We start from the raw sequence: 26,664 nt of genomic DNA on the forward strand, positions 1-26,664 counted from the left end.
ATATTCATTATTCAGCGTATCTTCTTCTTAGCTGATGGAAGAGAAACATAATTAAAACCAAAGTATAACATAAATTTTCAGGGGGAAAAACTTACATTAATAAAAATTGGAAATAATGAAAAAGTGTACCCAAAACTAAGGATACAATGTATTTACAGCTATATATAACCAATTTATTGCAGTTTCAGTCCAATAACCTCTCCTTGAAATATATTGGGCTTTTTTCATACACGCAGCAAACTAGTTTTTATTGCTTTTATTGACTTGTGTATCATATTAAAGATTCTTAAAATCAGTAACTGTAGCCATGAATAGAAGTTCACACATTCATTTCTGAAGCATTTTCTAAAACATTTTATCAACTGTTAGTTATCATCTGTTAGTTACTAGCAAAAGGAAAAAAAATCTCCGTTCTGTATACATTCTCCCTTCTAACACACTCCAGCCATCAAAGATATCAAGTATATGTAGGATACACAATTACTACTGGCCCACCTGATGTCTCTGAGAAGATCTGTCAATTTGAGTTTTTTTTTAATTGCGTAATGGGTGATAGCAAGGACAGCCATGCCCAGACATTCATTTTGAATTTCTTGAGTCTCTTGATCATTTTTTGAGTCCCGAACAGGTGCAAAACATCTTACCAAATCATTTTGCCCCTAAATTGCAAGAAAACTATTTTAATTGTGGGTAATCAGCAAATACCGATGCAATAATACAGACTTCCATTTGAAAGCCTCATGAAATGTCAAGCAGCAGAACAGTAATGTAATTTTTCCCAGTACACAGAAAATACAATGAAATAGCACCACAGATAGCATTTAACGAAAAAACAACAAAATACTAAACATGTAATCAGTGACAACAACATACTCTATATGTCTAAAAATTAATTTTTAATTTCTATCACTCATTTTCTTAAAAAAATGATCAGGGCAACATGGTCCTGAGATTCCCCACTCCTGCAGCACAGAAGCAAAAGTAGGATTTTTTTAATGGTAAAAAAAGTACAACCGGATATTATCACATCAACAAACATAACATGTCTTAGAATCCTGTCTCTGATGTCTCTGAGTCACTTGCCTGTGCAAAGAGGTATTCTAATGAATTTGCATCAAGAAGAGGTGTTCCTTCTTGTACTAGTTTCTTTTCATAAGAATTCTTTGGTTTCTTTGAAGAATGTCTCCAGACAGATGGCTCATGTTCATTTGTCCCATGCCAATTAGAAAAATAAAACCTTTAGAAAATAATTATAAAGACTTGAGGAAATCATTTAGTGTTACATGCATAAGTTAATGTTTTTGCTATATGACTAGAAAGTAAAAAGACCAGCAAAAAACAAAACAAAAAAAATGACAACTGTTTCAACGCTAATCAGCTATAACTGTTAATTTAGCAGAATCACATGCAGCTGATTTATCTAACTCCTTATTGCTCTCACCAAAGTCTAACTTAGCACTGGTGACAAAATGAAAACCATCTCAGAGGTAATGAAGTCCATAAACCTTTCCAGAAAAAAATATTGTACCAAACTTTTATTTTTGAAGGATAAAACTCCCTACTACAGTGGACGCTTGTTATACACTGGGGTTTGGTTCCAAGATCCCCCATGTATAACAAAATGCTTAAGTCCCATTAATGACCTAGCAAAATGGTATCCCTTATAAAAATGGAAAATCAAGGTTTAATATTTGAAATTTATACTTTTTTGGAACATTTTCAAACCATGGATGCTTGAATCCGTGTATAAAAAAATCCGTACATAAGAAGGGCCGACTGTACCTACTAATGATCGTAACTTTATTAAACATAGTTAGGCCCCATTCTCACTGGCTTATAAAGCGGATCAAGACTCCGATTATGAGAGCATAGTTCCCATTTGAGCACACATTCGATCTTCATTATGCCGATTTCGTTCCCACTGGAATTTGGATCTGATTCCCTTGTAATCGATTTTCCCAGGGAAAACCCAAATCAGAGGGGGTCGAACAAGGGGTTAAATTGACTGCACTTTTCCTGAGGTTTTTCTTGCACCTCCCATGTCCCATCCGGGGCAAATGAATGGGAATGACATGGGTGTCTGATTCAGGAACTTGGGGATGGGAGGAGCAGTGCTCAAGGGGCTGGCCTGGGGGTGCCATGACTTTTGGGACGAAAAAGTAACCACAACTCCGCCAGGACAACCGAGATACACCCAATGTGCTCTCATTCATTACTGTATTTTAATTTCTATTCTATTTATATTTAAGTCTTTTCAAATACTTTATAAGTGAGGAATAAAATATTTTATAAATGACAGAGGAATAAGTGAAATAAAGGATAAGTAATTTATACTTATCCTTTATTTCAGTTATTTCTCTGTCATGCCCACTTCTACTGAACATTGCTGGACTGTGACTAATTTTTCTTTCCACTAAGTATTTCCACTGTAGTTAAAATTATTTTCTATAATGCAATATTACAACACCGAACAAGTACTTATTCTGATATTCAAATATATTTTAAGCAATCTTTTGAAGTGAGTATTTTATAAGAGGCCACAGTTCAAGAAGTCTATTATTCATATAAATTTACATTTCTATATAGATACAAACTGCAATAAATTAATAAGATAGACTTTTCTTAAGATTACACTTGAACCATTTAATTATGTCATTATAACTGTCAGAGTTATTCATTAATTCAATGTATACAGTCTTCTGTCCTCTGCCTGAAATGCAATGCATCTAACAGAATCAAGTAACACAATATTATAAACAGCACCCAGCAACAACACTAATTTTTAAAAAATTTCTAGTAATCAGCATATTTTATATACTTTTCTGGACTACGGTAGGAAACTTACTGCACTTTAATGTTAAATGAAATAAATTTTTTGACAAGGGATAGGTCCACTCAATGTTACATTTCACCTCCTAGCAGTCCTCACCATTAGCTATACTATTAGGGCTGACAAGATTTGCAGTCCAACAACAAGATTGGCATTAATCCAAGACTTAAATTCCAACAGTCTTATTACTGAATATCACATGTACCTCATGCGATAATGAACCCGGAGTGCGGTTTTGCCATCTATTTGGAAGACATGATTTGGCGCGTACCACAGGTTTCTGTTTTCATCAAAGAGAGCAAAAAGATTATGGCACAATGGAGATATAGCTGTCAGAAGAAAAAGAGATAAGATATATAAGTTATACAAATTTTCAAGAAGGAGTGTTCAATATGTCATTGTTTAAGTCTTAAAAAGGGAAATGGATTAAATAATTTAATATTTAAAAGTAGCTGTATTTTACAATAAAGAGATGCAAGAATTGTTATAACGTCTACTGACTGTAATTACTGAAATATAACCCAATGCTAACTGTCAGTTACAGCTGTAGGGGGTGATGAAAGACTGAAAAGGTTAATAGAACACAAGATATATATGTTTAAATTAAACAGTTTGTATGTAAACAGCCAGCAGTGCTACCAATCAGGCAGTGACACTAGCACTATAAGCAAGTTTGGAATGAACAAATCGAAAACTGTAGGTTCTGTTCAAATGGTAGTTCCCACAAAGTTCTGCAGGAAATCTATCTCTTCCTCCTGATCCTCCCTTCAACCATACATAGAAGACAACATTCACATTGATAAATCCCCCATCATGTAATATGAAAACTAAGAAAACTCTATTAAATTTATGGGGTTGCCATGCATTGAAAAGCTACCTGCGGGCGCATACACACACACACACAGAGAGAGAGAGAGAGAGAGAGAGATTGGGTTTGGGTCCATTACAGAAATATTTCTTATGAAGAAAGAAAAAGAGGCAGTCATTTTTCCCAAACATCACCGATCATGCTTTCGCATCTTCAACCATTCAGCTATCACAGCCATATAAAGGGTTTCCTGACATAAGAAGTATGCCAAGTTTAGAATAAATACAGAGGAAAGTAGCTGATATGTTTTAAAATCAATTAGCATAAATAATAAATGAGACTTTTAAGGTATGCACTGTAATTTATAACAACAGTTATTATACGACACCCAGAATTAGTAGATTTGTTCTTCTGGAAGGCTGTCAAAGAGATGAAAAGGGTGTAAAAGGGGGCAGAACATATTATTAAAGGCTTACTGGAGAACAGGGCACATTTACATAGGAGGACTGCATTAGATACTGTGAATTAGCTTATTAACGGCATTGAAAGTTACAGTAAGGAAAGAAGGAAAACAAATTAATATCTTTTAAAAAGGTTATCTTTTAAAATATTAGAAAGCCTTGAAAAATCAGAAATTTTCTTTAAGTGAGAACAGGCCAATTGAGAGTAGAATGGCAGAATCCTAGAAAGCCATGCCTTGTTTCCATGTAATACAGAGAAATAGTGGCTTAAATTCAATTGTTAGTCCCAGCTGCAGTAGACCTACTGAATAAACAGGAAGTTGGCAAGTCAACACTTTCATAAATTCCATTGATTCCTCTGAGACTAATTTATACATTCTGTTCACTATAAATGGGCCTAACAAATGGATTTAACTCCACAACTTGCTGTACAGCTCTAGATACATTAATTTTAATTTAAAAAATAGGATATGAGACTACTGAAACTCACAGCATTTCTGGGCAGCTTCAATGCAGAGTTCCTCTGCTGTGTACCTTCCAGATGTATACAAGAGAGAAAGTTTCTCTTGTAAATAGAATACTACTTCCAGTCCCAGCTCTTGATTTTCTGTGCTCACTTCATTTCTCCTGGAACTTCTCATTTTTGCACAGAAAGCCATAGCTTTACAGTCTTCTTTTACATTAAAATACTGCACAAGTGGAAGGGAAGATGGACACAAAATATACAAAACTGTTACATTCTTATATTGAGCAGAAGGTTAGCCATATTATGATATTTCTTTAACATCAGAATTCTAGTTAGAGTCAATGAACATACACAGAACAGAGACACAGTCCAGAAAACTGAAGCAAAATGCTATTAAAATCTGGGTCTTTGTTAACTAGTAACATGTGGTTTTGACATACAGGTTTTCTTGCAAAATTAAAACATCAAATAATCAAAATTAAACATCTAATAAGTTCCAAACAGCTTTGGTGGATGCCCTTATTTAATTTATTGAAATGTTTTTCAAAGAGCTGCACGAGGCTGTACAGTGGGACCTCAGTAGCCATGGACTTGCCATCCACAGATTTGAGCATCTGTGGACAGCAAGCCCGCGCTGTCCTCAATGGCGGTGCATACATGCAGCCGCACTGCCACAGGGGACAATGGGACTGAAGTCAGCCTGTCCTCCATCCCTCCCTCCCACTCTCTTTATCTTTCCTTCCTTCCTTCCCTCCTTCCTTCCTTCCTTCCTTCCTTCCTTTCTTCCCTCCCTCCCTCCCTCCCTCCCTCCCTCCCTTCAAGGGCTCAGCTTCGGAGGTGGAGGCTGGAGCACACCGAGACTCAAACCCTGGCCCTGGCTCTCTCTGGCCAATAGGGCTCCAGCCTCCACCCTTGAAGCCAAGCCTGAGGTAGAAACCTCAGAGGGGGAGGGAGGACTTCAGTCCCATTGTCCCCAATGGAGGTACAGTTGCATGGCTGTTCTGCCATTAGGGACAATGGGACTTGAGCATCCCTGGGTTTTGGTATCCGTGGGGAGTCTGAAATGGATCCCCTACAGATACCAAGGGATGACTGTACACTTGTTTTGTGTGGTAATAAAATAGTTGATTCATCCAAACTTGAATAAATTCTGATATTTGATTACATTAACCTTCTATGGGCTTTTATTGGGTGTATAGTATGGACTGTGCTTAATCAGATTCTTCTAATTAGTCTCTGATGTATGATCGTTCTCATAGTGTTGTTAAAGTGCAGTATTTTATTCATTTAGCTTATCTCTACCTAATCTTTAGGCTTTAATGTGCTTATAAGACTGTTTACATTCATCGTATTCATCACATAATAAATAACACAAATTAGCATGCTACTCTTTTCCTGCCTCCTCCTTCAGGCCTATCTGGTTGGACTTCTCATGTGAATATCGTATGATATGGTGTGCAAACCGTATCAAGACACAAAAAATCAAAAGAATAGTACAGAGCATCAATTTTACATTTTTGTTTTCAATAATTCATGGGAATGGCAAGATCACTATAAAAAACAATAGATTGTACTCCGACAGTATATTACCAATTATGCCTAACTAAATTAGATCTTGATTCATTTATTAATTGTATCTGACATTTATTTCTTAGCATTTCCACAATATAATGAAAAATTATCTTTTTTTGCTTCTTCTTCAGAAATTTTGTAAAATTTTGGAAAAATAAAAATCCCTTTTCTGTATTCATAATACATACAATCCACATAGGTATCACTATTTGCTGAAGTGGGCTCTGGCACACAAAATAATTTACCACAAAATGTGTTATATCTTTTAAGTATAATGGCACACAAGATGATAGCTGACAGGAAAAAAAAGAGTGAGTTAGATGCATAACTTATTTTGTATTGCATTTTTTTTTCTTTTTTAATTTGACAAATTGTAATCACATTAACACATACACACCACAAAATGAAAACGTACCTGCATTTATGTGGATGTTTAATCTTCCAAGCCAGCTAAATGGATGTCACTTCAAAATAGTCAGAATCAATTCAACCCTGTTGAAAAGAAAAACAGAATCAATCCATACATTACAAAAAACAAGGAATAACAAACAGTCTCAGTTCCTCAGATTAACCCTTCCTAGCCGCACTGTACTCTGGAGGCTTCACTTGCATTCAGCTCTGTAGGAAGCTACAGTAAGGCAGTAATTGCTACTTTTGTTGCATGTGAAGGTTCCTGTGTTGTGTTTAACTATAAATGTTTTAATGAGGACATTTCCACTGACACAGGCTTTTGACCTATCTTGTACAGACACCCTTGGCATCTGCTGGGTTTTGGTTCCAGGACTCCAGGATCTGTGGATCCCAAAATCTGTGGATGTTCACGTCCCATTATATACAACAGGGTACTGAAATTGTGTTTCTTATATAAAAGGACAAAATCAAGGTTTGCTTTTTGGATTATTTTTTGAGGGGAGGTGGAAGAAATATTTTCAAGATGTGGATAGTTGAATCCATAGATATGGAGGGCCAGCTGTATCTCTATGTGCTTTACGGCCTAGAGATAAGACACCAGATAGGTGGCAACAGAGCTGAGGTTGAAACATAGGGCTGTGCTCACTTTTGGCTGTCTGAAAGTGAGTAATATGAAATGTCTTTTGGTTATCTTTCCCCCTTTTCACATGAGCTTGAGTCATCTTATTGCTGTATTTTGCAATATGAACTGTTCCATGAATTTTATGATTTGTAACATCTCTGTCTGATAAAGAAGCCAGTGAAGCTTCAAAAGCTTGCATAATATACTTTGTGCATTCTGACTGGCAAATAAAGATATTTTGTGGATTTTGTTGTGTTCAGCTAATTGTCTTGTTATGTACCTGTATAAACAAGTTGGCTCCAACTTCTGGCAACATTATGAATGAAAGTTCTCCAAAAGATTCTGCTATTAACAGGACTGCTCAAGTCCTGCAAACTCAGGTCCATGGCTCCCTTTATTGAGCCAATCCATCTGTAATGCAAGTGTCCTTTCTTCTTAGTACTTTACACTTTTTCTACCATTATTGTCTTTTTCACTGTGTCAATTATTCTCATTATATGTCCAAAGAGTGACCCCTCAGTTTAGTCTCACTTTTATCAAGTGAATTAATCTGTACAATTATAATACTGACCATTGGTAATGGACATTGTTAAGTAATCTATTGAGATATGATATGTTCATTTAACTTTGTTATTTAACATTAACTATAATTGAATTAATACTATGTTGCTAATAGATTATAATTATGGTGACTTTGTTTTATGTATCACTTTTGAGTACTATGTATCATGGAAAGCATGGCATATAACTATTTCCGTCCCACAGTATCTCACAGCAAGAAGAGCCACCATAACATAATGGTGTGAGCAGGACTATGACTCTGGAGACCAGGATTTGATTCCCAGGTCAGCCATGAAACCCACTGGGTGACCTTGGGCAAGTCATATGCTCTCAGCCCCAGGGGAAGGCAAGGCAAACCTCCTCTGAACAAATCTTGCCAAGAAAACCCCATGATAGGCTTGCCTTAGGGTTACCATAAGTTGGGATCAACTTGAAGGGACACCACCACAACACCAACAACAAGAACAGAGAAAGGGCTGTAAATCATTGGAAAGGCAGTCTTCTACACTAGCAAGGCATACGAAAACTGTGCATGAAAACTGTGTGTACTAAAAACTATACTAAAACATCACTGACAAGCAATATTAAAAAGTATTTTTAAATATTAAGAATAAAATATATAGTTTACAAAACCTCAGCCTGTCTAAACTATAGCTTGGGAGAACAGCAACACACCCTTCACCATTAGCTCACTTCCAATTATAGCAGCTTTTACAGGAATACAAAAGACAGCAAGTGCAATTCTTTTACAATAATCTTCCAGGGAACATAATAATCAATGTCTAGTCAATAAGTTCTCATTGTAGAGCCATTCCAATAACTTTGCATTAATTGAAAGCAATTTGCTTGCTCTTTTTAAGCATCTATTCTGTAACAATACAGAACTCTGAAGAGAAACCTATGCCCCCCCCCAGACCACAGTTCCTATCATGTTTTACCACTTGCCATGCTATCTTGGGCTAAAGGAAACTGGCACCCAAAACATCTGGAGGACTGCAGGTTCCATTCCTAACCTATAAGTGAAAAAAGCCTACAATAGGTCTTTGTTGGTTGTCATTGTATTGTATTGCATAACTACAGTGGACCCTTGTTATATGATGGGGTTTGGTTCCAAGATCCCCCATGGATAACAAAATCTGTGGATGCTCAAGTCCCATTAAATATAATGATATAGTAAAATGGTGTCTTTATAAAAATGGAAAGTCAAGGTTTGATATTAGAAATTTATACTTTTTTTGAACATTTTCAAACTGTGGATACTTGAACCTGCATATAAAAAATCCGTGTATAAGACGGGTCGACTGTATTTAGGTTTTGGGCCATCATTTCCAGGTTGCATGATTTCATAATTTACATGGTATTATCAAATAATGGGGGAATAAAGAAAGCACCATTATGAAAGGGCTTGCATGCAGCCAAGTATTCCTCACGATTTTGGGCACTGTGAAAAGCACAGAACAGTCATTCTTGCTATGGTAAGTTCTAGAATCTGCACAAGATGGAAATGGAGTTCATCAGTTCCTTTGATATGTTTGTGCTTGGCCTCCACTTTGTTCTTTGTGCAAAATACAGGCATGACTCAATTAATGAAGTAGATGGGTTTCTGGGCATGCCTTCTTTCATAGAAAATTTGGTACACAAGGCAAAAATAACATGGAAGGAATTGGTCCCAACACTGCAAAAAAGAACAGGTCAACATGTTTCAGTACACCATTTATACAAACTAACAATATGCATGTGTGAAATGAAACAACCGCATCAAGGAACCCTTGCATATGTAAACAAAAATCTTTGGAACCATCTAGAAACCACTTGAAGGCTGCTCTCCAACTGCATCCAGGAAGGATTCTTTTCTTTCACCAGCTTCCACTTTTCTCATGGTTTCCATTTTGATGGACAAACTTACAAATCTATATTCAGCACAGATTGTTCTCAATTAAAACAGGAGTCCCTAAAATTCTGACCAATGTATTTTTGTACTGTAATTTGTATTATAAATTAAGATATCATTGTAATTATTCTCTTCTAGTTAGTCTGCTATAGCAGACATTCTCAAACTTTTTGCCCTTGTGACCCCCCCCCCTTTACATCTACATCTGAATGTCACGCCACCCCCTTGATATAGTATATGAATAAAAATATTTTTGTTTAGTGTGTGTAATTTCATTCAGACAATCATGTACAGTGGGTCTTTAGTATCCACTGGGGTTTGGTTCCAGGTCTGCCACCACCACCACCACCCCGCCCCGTGGATATCAAAACCTGTATACGCTTATGTCTCATTAAATACAATGGCATAGTAAAATGGTGTCCTTGGTGCATATACATATTTGAACATCTTATAAATTCTCCTCCTCTTCCCCTCAGGCCTCATAAAATGTTAAAATATTAATATATTGCCTTTCTCTTCCCCTCCAGGGGGGGAAAAAAAGATTTGCGAAGAGGAGAAGGAGGGAGGAATCAGGGCTTCCAAGTCTTCTGCCCCATTAAGCAACTCTGGTGCCACCCCTGGGGTCCCCCCCCCCCCCCCCCCCCCCACCTTGAGAACCACTGTGCAAGAGCATTCAGATGACAGACTGGTAAATTGTCAGTTGTCAGACAAGGGCCTGAATTCTACATGCACTACTTAGTTACATAATCACCTTATTTGCACACCTAAGTAGCCTGTCCCAGCCCAAGCTCCCCAAACTTACTTTGAGCATCATGTGATAGAAAAGGGTACATTTTGCTGGTGATCAGTGCAAGCAAGGGTCCTGATTCTGACTGTCACATTCTTGCCTGCAGGCAGGAAAAGAATGGAAACATCAACTGTCCGTATCCCAACTGCCAGCAGAATCCCCTCCCTCCATGTAGCTGATGCCAATAAAGTAGGTCAGGGGACAGTTACAAATGTGGCAATAGTCCAACAACCATGAGTATATAGGGACCATAACTACAGATTGACTACAGATGCTTAACTCTGGGTTATATATCTGTATGTGTGAGTCTGAAGTCTGGCCAAGGTTCCTTATGTCGCTGCAAAGGTGAAATTTTTTTTGTATTGTTATGTATTTAAAGATCAGTTGTGTAAGCAGAACTGGATAAACTATATCTTTATTTTTCCTTTTATTTTTCTTTGCTATTTTAATATCAATGGGTCACACAATCTGAACATGCTTTGATTTTCCTTAATCAGTAAGGGTATTTTTCATATCCTCTAACAAAACCATCTCACTGGTTTAGCAGAAATTTGGTTTTGAGACATATATATTTCAAAGAATTGTAGAAGATTCTTACTATCTGAATTGCAGTTACAACAAAAACAACTACAAGGTTCAACTCCATTTGTAACAAGAATTAAAATGAGATTAATAACTGCCTACATAGTGGTGATTTCTTGTATAGGCAGTTTTTTGTTAAGCAACCCCAGTTCTTTTGCTTAAATCAACAGTAATTCAAGCTTTTTTTGCATGGCATATACAGCATGTGATATATAGCAGGTATAGTTTAGCAGAGTAGTTCCTGGCACACAATATTTGAATTCAATGTTTTCCAGTAATCTCCCCAAGTCAGCATAAAATTTAAGAAGCTTCCTCTAGGAAACTTAAGTAGCAATACATGGCTGGGACCCAAAAGATACTTAACCACCCACAGGAGCCTTACACTGGCCCAGTGAAAGAGTTCACCTTTCCCTTTGAAAAGCTGATACCAATGCTGTAACACTCAATTTCAAATGGCCTGGTGACCTCCCTGTTCCAAGTCATACAAGGTTAACTGACCCATTTACACTTAAAATATTATTCATAATCCTATGCTTCTCCTCTTCCAATTTAGAAAAAAAATTGAGAAAGTTATAGCAAATCGAGTCAGAAAAATTAAATAAAATGCATTCCTTAAATTTGTATCTATGAAGAGCCTTTGTTTTATTTAACACTACCAAGGGGACACAGATTTTCAAGCAAATATTTATAATTGTGAAGTAGATTAACAGTGTTTTGTTGTTGTTGTTATTGTTGTTAGCTGCCCCTGAGTCAAACCCCCCCACCACCACCTATAGCAACCCTGTGAATGAGACATCACCAGGACCCTATACAAAAATATTTGCCTGGGGCTGTGAATGGGTTTTATTTTTAGTGAATAGAATACTTTTGAGCCCTGGGATGAAAGGTGAATTGGGTTGAGCAACTTGCAGCTGCTACCCATAGGCATTGGTAACTGCATCTATTAGCAATGAGAGATGTTGAGACAAGAGTTTCAGTCCAACAACATTTAAAGGGCTACAACTGATCACTTTGATAAAGTGATATACCTAAGTGGAATTTTTAGTTCTTTCTTAACCAATCAGCATCCCACAATCTTATGTCCCATCTCCCTGATTCATTTGTTTCTAGTATGCACATTATTACTGTACTGTATTGTTTTGATGCTTGCCAGCAGAAAACAAAAATCATTTAATCAATTAAAAAAAATGAAAATGAAAAAAACAGTACAGTCCCATCAGACTTGTAGCAGCAGAGCAAGGAAACAGGGTCGTTCCCTTGATTGAGAGCAGGGCTAGGAAGTAGGACTAAGCAATAAGCAATATGGAATAAGAGGTTTTTACAGGAGGAGTAGGAATAACAAAATATATTTGTTTTTCTTTATTCCTGTTATTATATTGTACATGCAAACACCAAAAACAGTTTTATTATTTTGCACTGGGAAAGGGACTGGAAGACAAAGAGAGACACTTACTTATTCATACACACACACCAACCTTGCAAAGCAAATGGGGATTTTCCCCAGGGCTGGAGAGTAGGAGTAAAGGAGTAAGAGGTTTTTACAGAAGTAGGAGTAACACTAAGAAAAAATTATCTTACTCTGGAGTAGGGCAAGGAGTAACTCCAAAATCACCACTACTCCCCAGCCCAGGTTGAGAGACCAATCATTTTTTGTTTTTCTCTATTTAACTGTTTCCATGTCAGCAACTTGTGAAAAAATTACCAACAATCAGCTACATTACATCTTCATTACAGCCATCTGTTATGCCATTAAGAAGTGGTACTCAAGTTCTCTTATTTTCTCTTTCTATACTCAGTAGCATCACTAGGGGGTGCGGGTCATGCGGACTGCACACCCCAGAAGAGGGGGTGACACCCAGTTGGTCCCTGGACTCCCTGGGTCCTGGGGATTTCTCCCCGGCCTTTCCTGGCCTTTCCCAGGGATGCCCAGGGCATTTCCCTTCCTCCCCAGCATTTCCCGCCCTTCCCGGGTCATGCGGCTGCTCCATGGGGGCACCCGGGGGAATTCTCGTTGTGTGTGCATGCTCCTGCATGTGCTGAAAGTCCTGCCCCCCATAAGTCCTACCCACCGCCATGTCCGACCACACCGGATGACACCAACCCTAGAAACACCACCTTCTATACCCATCACTTTTTCTCCTTGTGTCACGTATTGTTAGATCATAAGCATGAAGACAGTCACTGTCTTCTTGTTCTTTATCTGTAAACTGTTCTGGGAACCTTTCCAGTTGACAAGCAGGCTATCAAAGCTTTAAATAAATACATTCTTACTTCCCTTCATTATAAACTACTTGATTACTGCTACTTTCTGCTTCCTGTTATTTAAACCAGTTATCAGTATCTTAGTGCATGATTTTTTTTATTCATGAGATTTTGAAGAGAGACTTCTCCAAGATTTTGAAAGTTTAAATTTATCTTTTCTACAGAGCAAGGCCCCATTCAAGTTCTAAACGCCTGAACCAACTTTATTACCTTGCGCAACCCTAGTTTTCTGGATACACATATTGAAAAGTAGTGTACTGTATTTGTTTTGAATATATCAATTAGCATCACAATCAGACAATCCAATTTAACACAGAAAAGATGTTCAGAAACACTCTATTTCATTTACAAGTCATAATTCATTTACAGCCACATGTGGGAATAACCAGCCAACAAAATAAAGCAAAATCATTTATGGAAATACAGTAGTTGATCAAAAGGACCCTAATTTTCTGAAAGACATCAGGTGAAAATAAAGCCTTAGCTGTAGTATATGCCTCAGTAAGAAAAACATATGCCACTTTAGTTATGACAATAATGAAGAATGGCCAAACATATATTAGCTTTTTACACCAACTTATGTGTGAGCCTTTTGCCCATGAGTTCTACAGAGTGTGAGCAAACTAGGAAATCTTCAACTAATGACATTTGTCCATTCATCCAATATAGGAAACTGTTCATCATATTCAAAACAAATAATAGTTTAAAGGTGGTTTAATATCTTGGTTTGCTTTGAAGCTGCTAACCACTGCTTGGGACCAGAAGTGTTTTGGATTTCAGATTTTTATTTTTTATTTTTATTTTATTTTATTTTATTTTATTTTTTGAATTTTGGAAAATGTACATATACATAATGAGATATCTTGGAAATGAGAATTAAGTCAAAACATGAAATTCATTTATGTTTTGTATACACATTATACACATAACCTGGATGTCATTTTATACACAATATTTTAATAATGTTGTTGTACATGACACAAATTCTGTGTATAATGAACCACCAGAAAACAAAATTGTCACTATCTCAACCAATCATGTAGACAATTTTGGATTTTGTAATTCCAGATAAGGGAGACTCAATGTGTGTGTCTGCGTAAAAAACTATGGCAACTGCTAGAAATATAACTATAAAGTGTGACATTTCATTTAGCCTTGAAAAGTCAATGTGATTATACCAAGCATGTTCACTTAATCTGGCAATTTGGTATTATATAAACAAACAAAAGAACATTTATGGGAAATTGTTTAATGTAATTTCAGCTCCCGTAACACTACATATTCAAAACTCATTCCATCAAAAAACATCCCATTACTAGGAGATATGTGAAATGTAGTTTTTTCTGCATAAAGTAGACATGTAGGAAAAGAGAGAATTAATTCAATCAAGGAAGCCGGAAGCCACGCTCTCAGTCTTGAAGATCTGACATCAGTGGATAACCAGAGCTGTTGGAGGTCTCTTGTTCACAATGTCACCATAAGTCAAAGTCATATAACCATGCTTTATGGTTCCCTTTGTTTCTTTCAACTAAATAGCACATACCATCACCCCACTAAATGATTACCTATATCCGTAAACCTATCACTTTAAATCAGGGGTAGGCAACCTGCGGCCCGTGGGCCGGATGCAGCCCGGCGAGGCCTTGGGACCGGCCCCAGCCTGGTCCTGCCACCGATCGCCGCCAGGGCCTTTGGCCTCTTGTGCGAGGGGCATGGTGGGGCAATTGTCTATAGAAGCCTCAGAAACATGCATGTATCTTAACATTTTTTTTAAAAATCAGCAAATTTTTTCACGCCTCCTCCCTTTTAAAAAAAAAAGTGTCCTCCATTTGATAATTTTGTCCTACATTTGTCCCGGTTTGTTTGTTTATTTATTTTTTTAAATTATTTAATTATTTATTTTTTGGCTTCGGCCTCCCAGTTGTCTGAGGGACAGCAACCCGGCCCCCGGCTCAAAAAGGTTGCCTACCCCTGCTTTAAATATATTCCAGCATGCTCCATCTCCAATCTGTTACCCATTCCTCATTTGCTATAGTGTTGTGCTATTTTACTCCATTCTCTGACTTCTGTTTTTCTTCCCCATCTTTCTATTTCCCGCCACCACTACCTCTCTGGCATAGACATTGCCTTCTTCAGCCTAATACTTTCTTTTAATCTGCTGTTACCTTTTTCAGACCAGCAGCCTAATTTAAAGTTAAAATAAAATATATAGCTAAACTGCCATGGAGAACAGGGAAAGAGAGCAACACAAAACAAAGATAATAGATGTCCTAATTCTCATATGTGGTTAAAACTATGCAGCACACAAGCTATATATAGAACAGGGGAAATGGAGGCGAGGAAGAAAATTATCTAGTATGTATGCATAAATTCTTTTTAATCACATGTAGTTTGCTGAAAGTCTGTGTCATCTTAATTTTGGCATATAATGGAAGAAGGGAGGAAATAGATACATTCTCTAGTTCCTGTAAATCAATAATCAGCTCCACCCCTATGGAGTATATGTGGACTTTGGCCCTTAAAATCTGTTTTAACATAGGCATTTGAAACAGTTGTCTGTTCTCGAAAAAATTTCAAGACTGGTTTTTAAAAAATATTTTTAGAGATTTTCTTATTTGTTGTGCATCAACTCAAGAGCCCTCATGGGCCAAGAAGTGATATACAGTGCAACCGCATTATACATGGGTGCGCTATATATGGCTTTGAGCATACATACAAAGCCATGCGGGAGCGAATGGGGTGCAAGGGGCGGTGCGTCCCATTCGGATGAATGAGGCACCACCGCATGCACAAGCCCCATTCATTTGAATGGGGCTTGAGCATGCATGGTATTTGGCATACACGGGGGCAGCGGCGGAACGGATCCCCCAGGTAAGCCAAGGGCGCACTGTACAAATACTTCTAATAAGTAAATGATAAAGTGATCATGTACGGTGCCACCTACCACTCCTGGTCTTTTTAGCACTATGCATTTTTCCTTCCATACCCTCTAGATCAGTGGTTCTCAACCTTCCTAATGCCGCAACTCTTTAATGCAGTTCTTCATGTTGTCGTGACCCCCAACCATAAAAATCGTAGTGTCTCAGTTCCTAAGACCATTGGAAATATGTGTTTTCCGATGCTCTTAAGCAACCCCTGTGAAAGGGTCATTCGTCCTCCAAAGGGGCCGCCACCCACAGGTTGAGAATCGCTGCTCTAGATGTTTCCATCCCCTAAAGTTAACTGCAGACATTGCTATAAGGGTCCTTGTCCAGATTGGCTTGAATTTGGAGCAGAACACAACTGCCAGGAGCTAGCCAAGCTGTAGGTCTCCCTACTTCACTGAATGATTAACAAAGGATTATTATTTTAAAAATGCTGCTTAATGAACTGAAGTCTTAAATTTAAATTATTATACCCCAGAGAAGAGACTTCTTGGCAAGAACACACTGTTCAGTGTTTTAATTATTATTTTCATCCCATTCTTCTATTATAAAAGTCAAACAAAGCTTCTTACACACACTAAAACAATAAGCACTAATAAATGGTACAAACACAGCTGTAAAACAACACTTTTAAGGACAGCAGCAGACTAAAAGCATACTGAAACACAAAATCAGAGGATCTAAAAGCTACACAAAAAGCACTATGGATAGGTCTTTAAACTTGACCACCTCAGTGTTTCAGATGAAGATAGCTTGTTTCATATACAGTGGTGCCTCGGGTTACGAAATTAATTCGTAACGCGGCCGCTTTCGTAACCCGAAAAGCCTTCGTAAGCCGAATTGCCATAGGCGCTAATGGGGAAAAGCCGCGATTCCGTGCGAAAAAGCCGAAAAAAGCACCAAAAGTTTTTTCGTAACCCGAAAAAACATTCGTAACCCGAAACAATAATTCCCTATGGGATTTTTTCGTATCCCGAAAATTTCGTAACCTGGGTATTTCGTATCCCGAGGTACCACTGTATCTGTCTAATCACACATGAGGATACACGCTAAGCCTAGGTGTAGGACAGGCTCATACAGCAACAGACGGTTATCAACATTTGTTTGTTTTGTTTAACATACCACATTTCCTACAGTACTGGAATTTAAAGTGGCTTACAATGTTAAAATAACTGTAGATAAAATTCCAAAATATTAAGGCACAGAAAATTACAACAGAATTAAATTACAAATAGAATTAAAAGCAATTTGATGACATACTGATTAAAAACAGCAACACCAACAAATACAGAAAATATAGCACCTTATTAAAAATCCTTTCCCTATGACTAGTCAGTACCAAAAGCCTTATCAAACAAACAGTCTTGGTCTGCTTCCAGAAGGACACCATCAAAAGACACTACTGTATCTAGTAGTCTCTTTAGATATCGAGTTTTAGAGCCTTGGGGCATCCATTGAAAAGGCCTTCTCCCATGTTCTAATCAGATGTACTAATGAAGATGGTGGGATGAAGAGAAGGGCCTCCTCTCAAGATCTAAAAACACAGGAAAATATGATCCTTCAGATAACCCGGACATGAAGCATGCCAGGCATTATTCATCATAACTAGCATTTTGAATTGTGCCCATGTACAGACCACCAGTGAATGGAATTACCATACTAAAAGAGTTGTATGATCCCTATAGCTAGCCTGTCAGTAGTCTGGCTGTAGATGTCTGAAGTAGCTAAAGTTCCAAAATACTCTTTGAAGATAGTCCCACACAAAGCATGTTGTAATAAAATGGAAGTAGCTATTTATGGATGTAACTGTAACCATTGTCAGATCGGGCATTTCCAGCAATACCTACTGTAACATTAATAATAGTCCCAAGTCCCCAACTGACAGGATTATAAATGCTATGAGGCCCCTCTGACCAGAACACTCACCTCTAACTGTGAGTTGCCATGGGATTTCGGAGCTGAAGAAATGGACACTCTGATCCCAAACACTGATTAGGAAATGGTGAACCTGTGCTGTTGGAATGCAATTCCCATCTGTTTTCACTACCGTCTCTTTGTTAAGAATGACTGGAGTTGCAATCCAGCAATATCTACTAGACCAGTGGTTCTCAGCCTTTTTGGGTCACAGATCCCCTTCAAGAAACTTATAAAAGCTATAGACTCCCATTTAACACTTTGGCTGTAGCTCTCTGTATCAATTGAAGTACAGTGCTCCCGCACCATATGTAGGTACATTATACACTGGTTCAAGCTTATGCTGAAGCTGTGCAACAAGTAAACGGATCCTCCCACACAAGGGAAGGGCCCACTGTAGCCGAACAATGACCAAAGGCAGCCCCACACAAAGTGTATTAACAGCAACCCAAATGGAATATAACTAAGCCGAGCATCACAACAGCCAGCTCAAGCACTTCTAGGAACCTAACCTAGAAATTTATCACACACAGTTAGCAAAGCACAATTACAAAAGGTAATAGTGTCTTTGGCAGATACTTATCACATGTCTTTCCTGTTGCTGCTTTGCACTTGCTGGAGAGCACCTTTTCACTGACAGTTCCCCCTCCCCATAAGTACCAAAAGAAGCTATTAAAGGTAAAGGTATTCCCTGTTGACAAGGTTGTCAAGTCGTGTCCGACCATAGGGAGCAGTGCTCATCTCTGTTACTAAGCCGATGAGCCAGTGTTGTCAGAGACTACGCTGTGATCATGTGGACAGCATGATTGCACAGAACACTGTTTACCTTCCCACAGGAGTAACATTTATTTATCTACTTGCATTTGCATGCTTTCAAACTGCTAGTTTGGCAGAAGCTGGGACTAGTGATGGGAGCTCACCCCATCATGCGGCACCCAGGCCTCGAACTGCCAACCTTGCAGTCAACAGAGTCACTGTCTTAACTATTTGAGCCACTGCATCCCATAAAATGATATTATCCTACTGTAATTGCACTTTACTAGCCTTGTGTGATAAACTCCCTAAAGATGTATGCAAAGAGAGCTTGTAGCATCTTTGAGACTAACTGAAAGAAAGAAGCTGGTAGCATGAACTTTCATAGACTTGAGTATAGTTCCTCAGATGCATGTTTTCTTCTGTTGTTGTTTTTTTTTCCTTGTCCAGGCAGCAATATATCAGGTTTGTTATCAGTCTGTCTGTACATTTAATTATTAAACAATATTAGCGTGAAAAGCCTAAGTGTTCAGGATTCTTATGTCTCTCCAATTTCATTACTTTTTAATTTCTTGTTGTTCTGTGCCTTCAGGTCATTTCCGACTTATGGCAATCCTAAAGCTACCATACCATGGGGTTTTTTTTGGCAAGTTTCCTCTTTGCCATTGCCATCTTCTGAGGTTGAGAGAGTGTGACTTGCCCAGTTTCCACAGCCAAACCAAGATTTGAACCCTGGTCTCCAGAGTGACATTCCAGTGCTCAAACCACTACATCACACTGGCTCACACTTTTAATCTAGGTAATGTTAATATTCCAAGGCAAATTTTTAAAGACTCTCTTTCTTTAATAATTTTTCCTCTCATTTCTCCCGCAGGATCTTTTGCTAACATTTGATTTGCTGTTTGGGATATGACTCTTCTCATATCCCAAATGGTATTAACAACACTTTATAATACTGTACTTTTAACATAATTAAAACAGAATATTCCTGTTCTGTTTTATCCCTAGATTCCTCTGCTATCGGTATCTTTTTGGTTTATATTATTTTCTTTTAAATTTCAAACTGAAGTAATGTTCATGCCACTTCCATACCACCAACCTCTGAAGATGCCAGCCACAGATGCAGGCGAAACATCAGGAATAAATTCCTCCAGACCACGGCCTCATAGCTGGAAAAACACACAAAAAACCTGTGAAGTAATGTTGTTTGGAAGCTGGTGGAAACAGTAATCAACCAAGGGGTTGCTTCCTTAAGGCTTCCAATTTTCCAAGAATTTTGGACAGTCAGTTCAGTTGCATGTCTATTAGAGCAGTAAACTTGGGGTGTCTCATCTCTCAGGGTGTGTTATCCATCAGGTATCAACCTATGTTTCTCAAGCATCTACATCTTCTGCTTAATGTACATTTATATCCATCTAGGCACAGGCTTATTTTTAAATTGCCATCCAAAAAAGTTTTCTTCAAAAACATATTTGCAACATATATGGACAACATACAGAAGCTACAATTAGTATTTCTGTCCATACTGTCTATATAAATATTTATATCCTTTTAGGGTTAGAGTTTTTCTGTTACAGTAAAATCAGAATTTTTCAGCAGTTGCTATGACTTCCTTGGTTCTGAGGCGGCTGCTTCATATATGTCCTACATCTAATTTAAAAGGGTTCTTTGCACTATCTTTATGAAGGGTTCTTTGCATTATCCCTATGAAACTGAATAAGATGAGGCTGCTTTTTATTACATTTCTCATCCATTTTTGTTAGATGAAAGAACCTATCTCTCTGACATTAAACAAGATTTCTACACCTGTCATAAAATTTTACTGTCACAAAGATTTTTTTTCTTCTTTTCACTAGTAGGTTGTGTGTAAATTTCCTCTCCTTTCTTTGAATCCCTTTTCACTTGCTTTTGCTTCAATCAAATTACGGAGCAATACTACCTGTCAAAATTATATAAAAATAACATTTCAACAGCACTACAACCATTCTGAAGCAAATTCTAAGACAGTGCAGTTCTCACAGGACTGGTGTTATACAGTCCACACCAGACACCAGTATAAATCTTATTTTCCATGTTGTTCACTATCTATATGACACTACTGAGGGAGATGAGTATGAGTTCTGGGTACAGTGACATCAGTATTTTGATGACACTCAGCTCTACTTCTTCCTTACTAAGACAGATGGGGTGTGCAAGTGCTGGAGCAATACAGTGGTACCCCGGGATACGAAATACCCACGTACGAAATTTCCGGGATACGAAAAACCCATAGGAAAATAAACTGTTCCGGGTTACGAAGGTTATTTCGTTACGATGAAAAATTTGGTGCTTTTCGGCGCTATTTTCACACGAAATCGCAGGCTTTTCCCCATTAGCGCCTATAGGTTTTCGGTTGCTGGAAGCATTTTCGGGTTACGAAAGCGGCGGCGGAACGAATTAATTTCGTAACCCGAGGTACCACTGTATCTGAATACTATAGTCAACTGGATCTGAATTCCAATAGAACAAAGACTGTGAACAGGTGATTCCTGGAACTGGGTAAATGTCTCATCTTATATGGTAGAATTCAAAGATATAGCCATGTTAGTCTGTAGAATCAGTATGTAGAGAGATCTTGTAGCACCCTTGAGACTAACTAAAAGAAAGAAGTTGGCAGCATGAGCTTTTGTAGACTAAAATCTACTTCCTCAAATGCATATGGTCTTCACTATATACATCTGAGGAAGTAGGCTTTAGTCTACAAAAGCTCACCTTATACGGGTTCCTGAAGATGCAAGTGCATAGCTTGGGGATAATCCTACAGCTGTCTCTGTCACTGGAGATCCATGAGGACCATATGGCTCAACAATCCACTGTATAAAAGCTTTTCCCAGATAAAGAAAATTTAACCACTGGAAGCTTCCCAAATTGATCACTGCCATTGTGTTCTATGTCAGAGATTTGGAAGTTGCACTTACTGCAAAATGCAGCAGCTAGAAAAACCCATACAACAGTGGTGAAAGCAAGTGCACTGGGTTCCAACGAGACTCTGGTCCAAATTCAAGGTACAGGTGATGAAGTTTAAAATCCTAAATGACCAGTACTTCGAAACCTAATGGATCACCTCTCCTTATATACACCTGTTCAAGGTCTGAAATCTAATGGATGGACCTCCTTTACACCCCACCAGCAGGGCACTATACTGTGTGAAGACATGGCTTTTTTGTTGTTGTTGTTGTGACACCCCACCATGGCATGTTCTCTTAAAGGCCCAATCTGTGTAGACATCAGTTTCATTTCAGTGCCAAGTTAAAGAATGACGTTTTAGTAAAGCCTTTCGGGATCTAATGATTTTATCCGATCGGTCCACCTACATGGTTTTGTTTCTTATCCAGTTAATGTGTTGTAGATTATAAATTATCTTTTATGCTTTAACTGTTTAAATTGTTTGAACTGATGTTATTTTTCACTGCCCTCAGATCTTTGGCTATAGGGTAGGATACAAATATCTTAAAAAACAAAAGTATGTACATACATCAGTTGTTGTTCTTCAGTTACTTCACATTACACGCACACATTTTAATAGACACAAGGCATGTGATATGTCTGTTATCCACAGCATCAATACAAGAAGTAGTTTTACAATCGTTTCTAAGTAAATATGCATAGGATCAGAGTCCACAGAGTTCAACCATTAGCAAAGAACAAAATTGGAATCTACTCAAAACTAAACTCCAACAACTAAATAATTTACTTAGACAATCATTTTATAATAAAAAGAAGAAGAAGAGCTTGTGTTTCTTTCCCCACAAATCTTATAGTCTTCTTTATCTAGGGCAACTACTTTTTATTCAAATTCTTAACCCATTCTATCTCCAAATATTTGAAGTAAGGTAGGGATATTTCAAATAGCACATTACACATGCTTCAGTTCTACTGTCAGTCCCAGCTAGAGCAGGTCCGCTGAATCAGTTATTGAGTATCAAGTGAACACTTAAGTAAATTTCATCAATTCAAAGATCTACTTTGCTTAGGACAAATGATAGGATTCAAGCCAAAAAAAATCAAGGGAGATCCATCTCCATTTAAAAAGCTTGTTTTTTGAGACCTTTCAAACTAACACAATATTTAGGAGACTGCAGCCCCTAATGCTACATGTTCACTTAGGAAACTACATATGAGATGTAAATCATAATCCAACTCTGAAGTATCTTAAATGCCAAGAGACATATCTGTTTGAACCCAAAACATTGAGAGAGAGAAAGTAATAACACCATAAGCAATATGAAAAGCCACAATATCTGGCTATGAACAAGGCAAAGTGTTATGGTGATGATTTCAGTCAGATATGATTTTACTGGAAGAAATAGATGACACTGCCATTCTTTCAGTGCAGCACTAATCCTTCAGACAATAAATGTGTAGAAACTGGTTACTTAACCAACTGGTTACTAATCTAGTGACAGAACTGGGCATTCGATGGGTTCTGTCACTCTTCTAATTATGTGAATTTAGTTCGACCAGCCATCACCCTTTAAGCATCATCAGCAAAAATTAAGACGAACTGACTTATTATTGTTATCAGATACCAGATACTTCACTCAATTTTAGCCTGCATGCATTAAATGCTGGGCACTGCACTGTTACCCAGAAAACAGTTTGTGCAGTACTACCTATATGTTTTTATGCAGGTACACATAAACAAGACTATAAATTAACCACCACAGACATGTTTAAGTCTTCACTTTTGCACAGAAGGCCAAAACACAGCTTCATCTAGTACTATGCATCCTATTTCTTCTGTGCAGAACAAACATTGCACAACTTTGCTAATTGTGCATGTATCAGTTCCTCTTCCCTGCCCCTCCACCCCACCATTTGTCCAGAATGACAGCTTCCTCCCCCCATCAAACATAACTGTAAACACACCGCAGAACTTCCTGATGTTACAACTCAGTTCTGCCCAGGATCATGACTCTCTTTGTTAAATCACAGACAGACAATCAGAATTACCAGACAAGCGAGTAGGAGAATTGGATCATTCCTTCAATGGTCTGATAGAGATTCCTAGGGATCTGACAGACACATGCCTGCTTGAATGAAAAAGAAAGTGCTTTGGGAAGGGGGGAAATAGGTACTTTACTAGTGTGGGGTGGTGTCCTTTTTCAATGTGAAACCAGGGTTCAGATCCTGGCTCAGCTATGTGAACGCAGTGGCAGACCTTGGGCAAGTCACACTGTGTCAGAGGATGGCAATGACAAACTCCTTCTGAAAAACTTGCCAGGGAAACCCCATGATAGGGTTGTCGTCAGCTGGAAATGACTTGAGGCCACCCAACAACAGCAAAAAGGTTCTGTTTGCCAGCCTCTTTCCAAAACAGGGAGCCCTGTTAGTTAAGTCTTGTACAAGGGCCATGCTAATCTTCTCTATATCATTCCAATTTTAGCACATGTGCAGCCGAAGAGGAGCACCCTGTTAGTTGGTCCTGAAGGCAGACAACAACAACAACATTTTTATTTTACTTTTTAAAACTGTTTTTAACTATGCTGTGTTTTTAACTTACAGTTTTAGTATCAGTATTATTTAATTTTTTAAAACTGTTGTAAGTAATCTTTTATCCTTGTTCTTTATTATTGTTAACCACCCCAAATCCCATCTGGGGAAAAAGGTGGGAGATATATGTGTGTGTGTGTGTGTGTAATACATACACACGTTGATGTTGTGTGCCTTCAAGTCGTTTCCAACTTACAGCGACCCTAAGGCAAACCTACCATGGGGTTTTCCTTGGCAAGGTGTGTTCAGAGGAGGTTTGCCATGGCCATCCTCTGAGGCTGAGAGGGGGAGTAGGTTTCACAGCCGAGCTGGGAATCGAACCCTGGTCTCCAGAGTCACAGTCCAAGACTCAAATCGCTGCCTGATGCTGGCTCTCCACATACACATGTACACAGGCATTTTTTAAAACGTATTGGTGTGGTAATAAACAGGATGCCAGCCATCCCTGCTTCTGATGTCCTCTCGCAGGCACTGTGGGTGTGCTCACACAGAAGGAAGGAAGGAAAGATGTGGGTTCTTAAGAGGGGCTCCTTCCCTCTGCCTCCGGCGCATCTTCCGCACTCAGAGCCCTTGGAGCACAACAACACCCCAAAGCCCCACAGAAACAGCCATATAGACCTTCATACAGCCAGCCAAAGAAGACAGGAGGGCAGACCTAGAAAATGAGTGTGCAAAGGGAACTTGTAGCCATAATAATAATAATACAAGGTACTAAATTGCCAAGGTAAACTATGTCCTTTTAAACGGATGTATACTTTTAATGATGTGTTTTAACTGGGTCTCTTGACTGCTGTGGTTCCTCACCTTGATCCACAGGGAAAGTGGGTAAGAAATAATAATAGTAACCACTTTTGTTGTTGTTGTTGTTATTATTATTATATTTGTATCCCACTCTTTTCCCAGAACTTCACAATATTCAAAGAAAAAGACTTGCTTGTAAACTGATGGGATATTTTGTTTTTGCTTTGTTTGGGTTGGTTCTGGTTTTCTTAATGCCTCTGCGTCGTGCAGTTTGTCAAGCTTTGTGTTTTAAACATATATAAATATATATATATAATGTTATATTAAAAGACACAGTTTTTAAAAAAGCATAGAAAAGAGGAGCATTAAAAAGGTGCCTTAAATTACTGCGGCGTTAAAACGGTCATTAAAACAATAAAATGCATTTGAAAAAGATAAAACCATACAAAAACAACTTTAAAATGGTGCTTTACGAGGACAGCCTTCCGTTTCGGAGAGACTCCATCGAGGCTGAGAAGAAACTTCTCTCCTCCTTCTCAGTCTCGAAGGGGCTGCAAAGGGCGAGAGGGCGGCTCCCACGTTTTATGATGATGATGATGACTATTCTGAGCCCAGCTTCCCAGGGCTCCCGGCTCCTCTCCTGGGGCGCCCTCCTCCTCCTCCTTCCTCCTCTCCCAAAGGCTCGGTCCTTCGACCAGGACGCCGCCGCCGCCGCCGCCGCCCGCGCACTCACCGCTTCCAGGCCCCCGGCCAGCCCCTTCTCCTCTCCCTCACTCCCTGCGCGGCATCCTGCCTTCGCCAGCTCCAGCCGAAGGGCGAGGGAGAAACGGCCTTGCCTTGCCTTGCCTTCCAAACGACGCTCAAGTAAACCTGGCCACCAACTAACTCTGAGGGAAATGTTCATTCTTTGAGCCTCCTCTGCGCATGCGCTCCGGAGGAGCAGAGAGAGGGGGGGGAATTGCCCGCAGCGCATGCGCGCCCAAGGCATTGAAGCTTCCAAGTTTTACTTTTTTTGAGCTTGTTCGCGTTAGTCTTCTTTACGCATGCGCTGTAAGAGCGAATGGGGAATTGCCCCCCGCGCATGCGCATTGAAGAAACTTCTTAAGCTTCCTGTGTAGAGAGAGAACTATGTAGCACCTTTTTGAGACGAATGAGGTCCAGAACACACTGCAGAGATAATCCACTTTGAGGCCGCTTTAACAGCCCTGCTTCGGTGCTAGGGAACCTTGGGAATTGTAATTCGTTGTGCTGCCAGAGCTCTCTGACAGAGAAGGTTGAATGTCTCACAGAACTACAATTCCCAGAATTGCCTAGCATCGAGCCAAGGCAGTTAAAGCAGTCTCAGACTGGATTGTTTCTGCAAGTGTGTTTTGGACCTAAGGCTGCATCCCTAATCTGTTTGTGGCTACTCCGCTTTCCCCTGAGGGAAATTCATTCTCCTGAGCATTCTCTACGCATGCGCCGAAAGAAAGCCATGCTCACAGCGCATGCGCACTACAAGCGACGGAGCTTTCCTAGTTTCTGTGTGGCCACTCCAGCTTTCTGAG

General features: G+C 38.8%; 1 protein-coding gene and 1 pseudogene across 1 annotated transcript in view; both read right to left on the reverse strand.

Annotated features, from left to right (window-relative positions):
- JAK1 (Janus kinase 1) overlaps positions 1–26,041 on the reverse strand; it is a 65,528-nt gene extending 39,487 nt beyond the window's left edge. Inside the window, 6 exon segments of the mRNA XM_042463262.1 lie at positions 496–659; positions 1,084–1,237; positions 3,036–3,159; positions 4,590–4,788; positions 6,553–6,629; positions 25,851–26,041. Of these exon segments, the coding sequence (XP_042319196.1) occupies positions 496–659; positions 1,084–1,237; positions 3,036–3,159; positions 4,590–4,788; positions 6,553–6,558 (647 nt within the window). The 5' untranslated portion in view covers positions 6,559–6,629; positions 25,851–26,041.
- LOC121930211 lies at positions 24,196–24,294 on the reverse strand (annotated as a pseudogene).
- Positions 26,042–26,664: the final 623 nt, after the last annotated feature.

Source organism: Sceloporus undulatus, chromosome 4 (genome assembly GCF_019175285.1).
Source record: "Sceloporus undulatus isolate JIND9_A2432 ecotype Alabama chromosome 4, SceUnd_v1.1, whole genome shotgun sequence".
Taxonomy (NCBI): Eukaryota; Metazoa; Chordata; class Lepidosauria; order Squamata; family Phrynosomatidae; genus Sceloporus; species Sceloporus undulatus.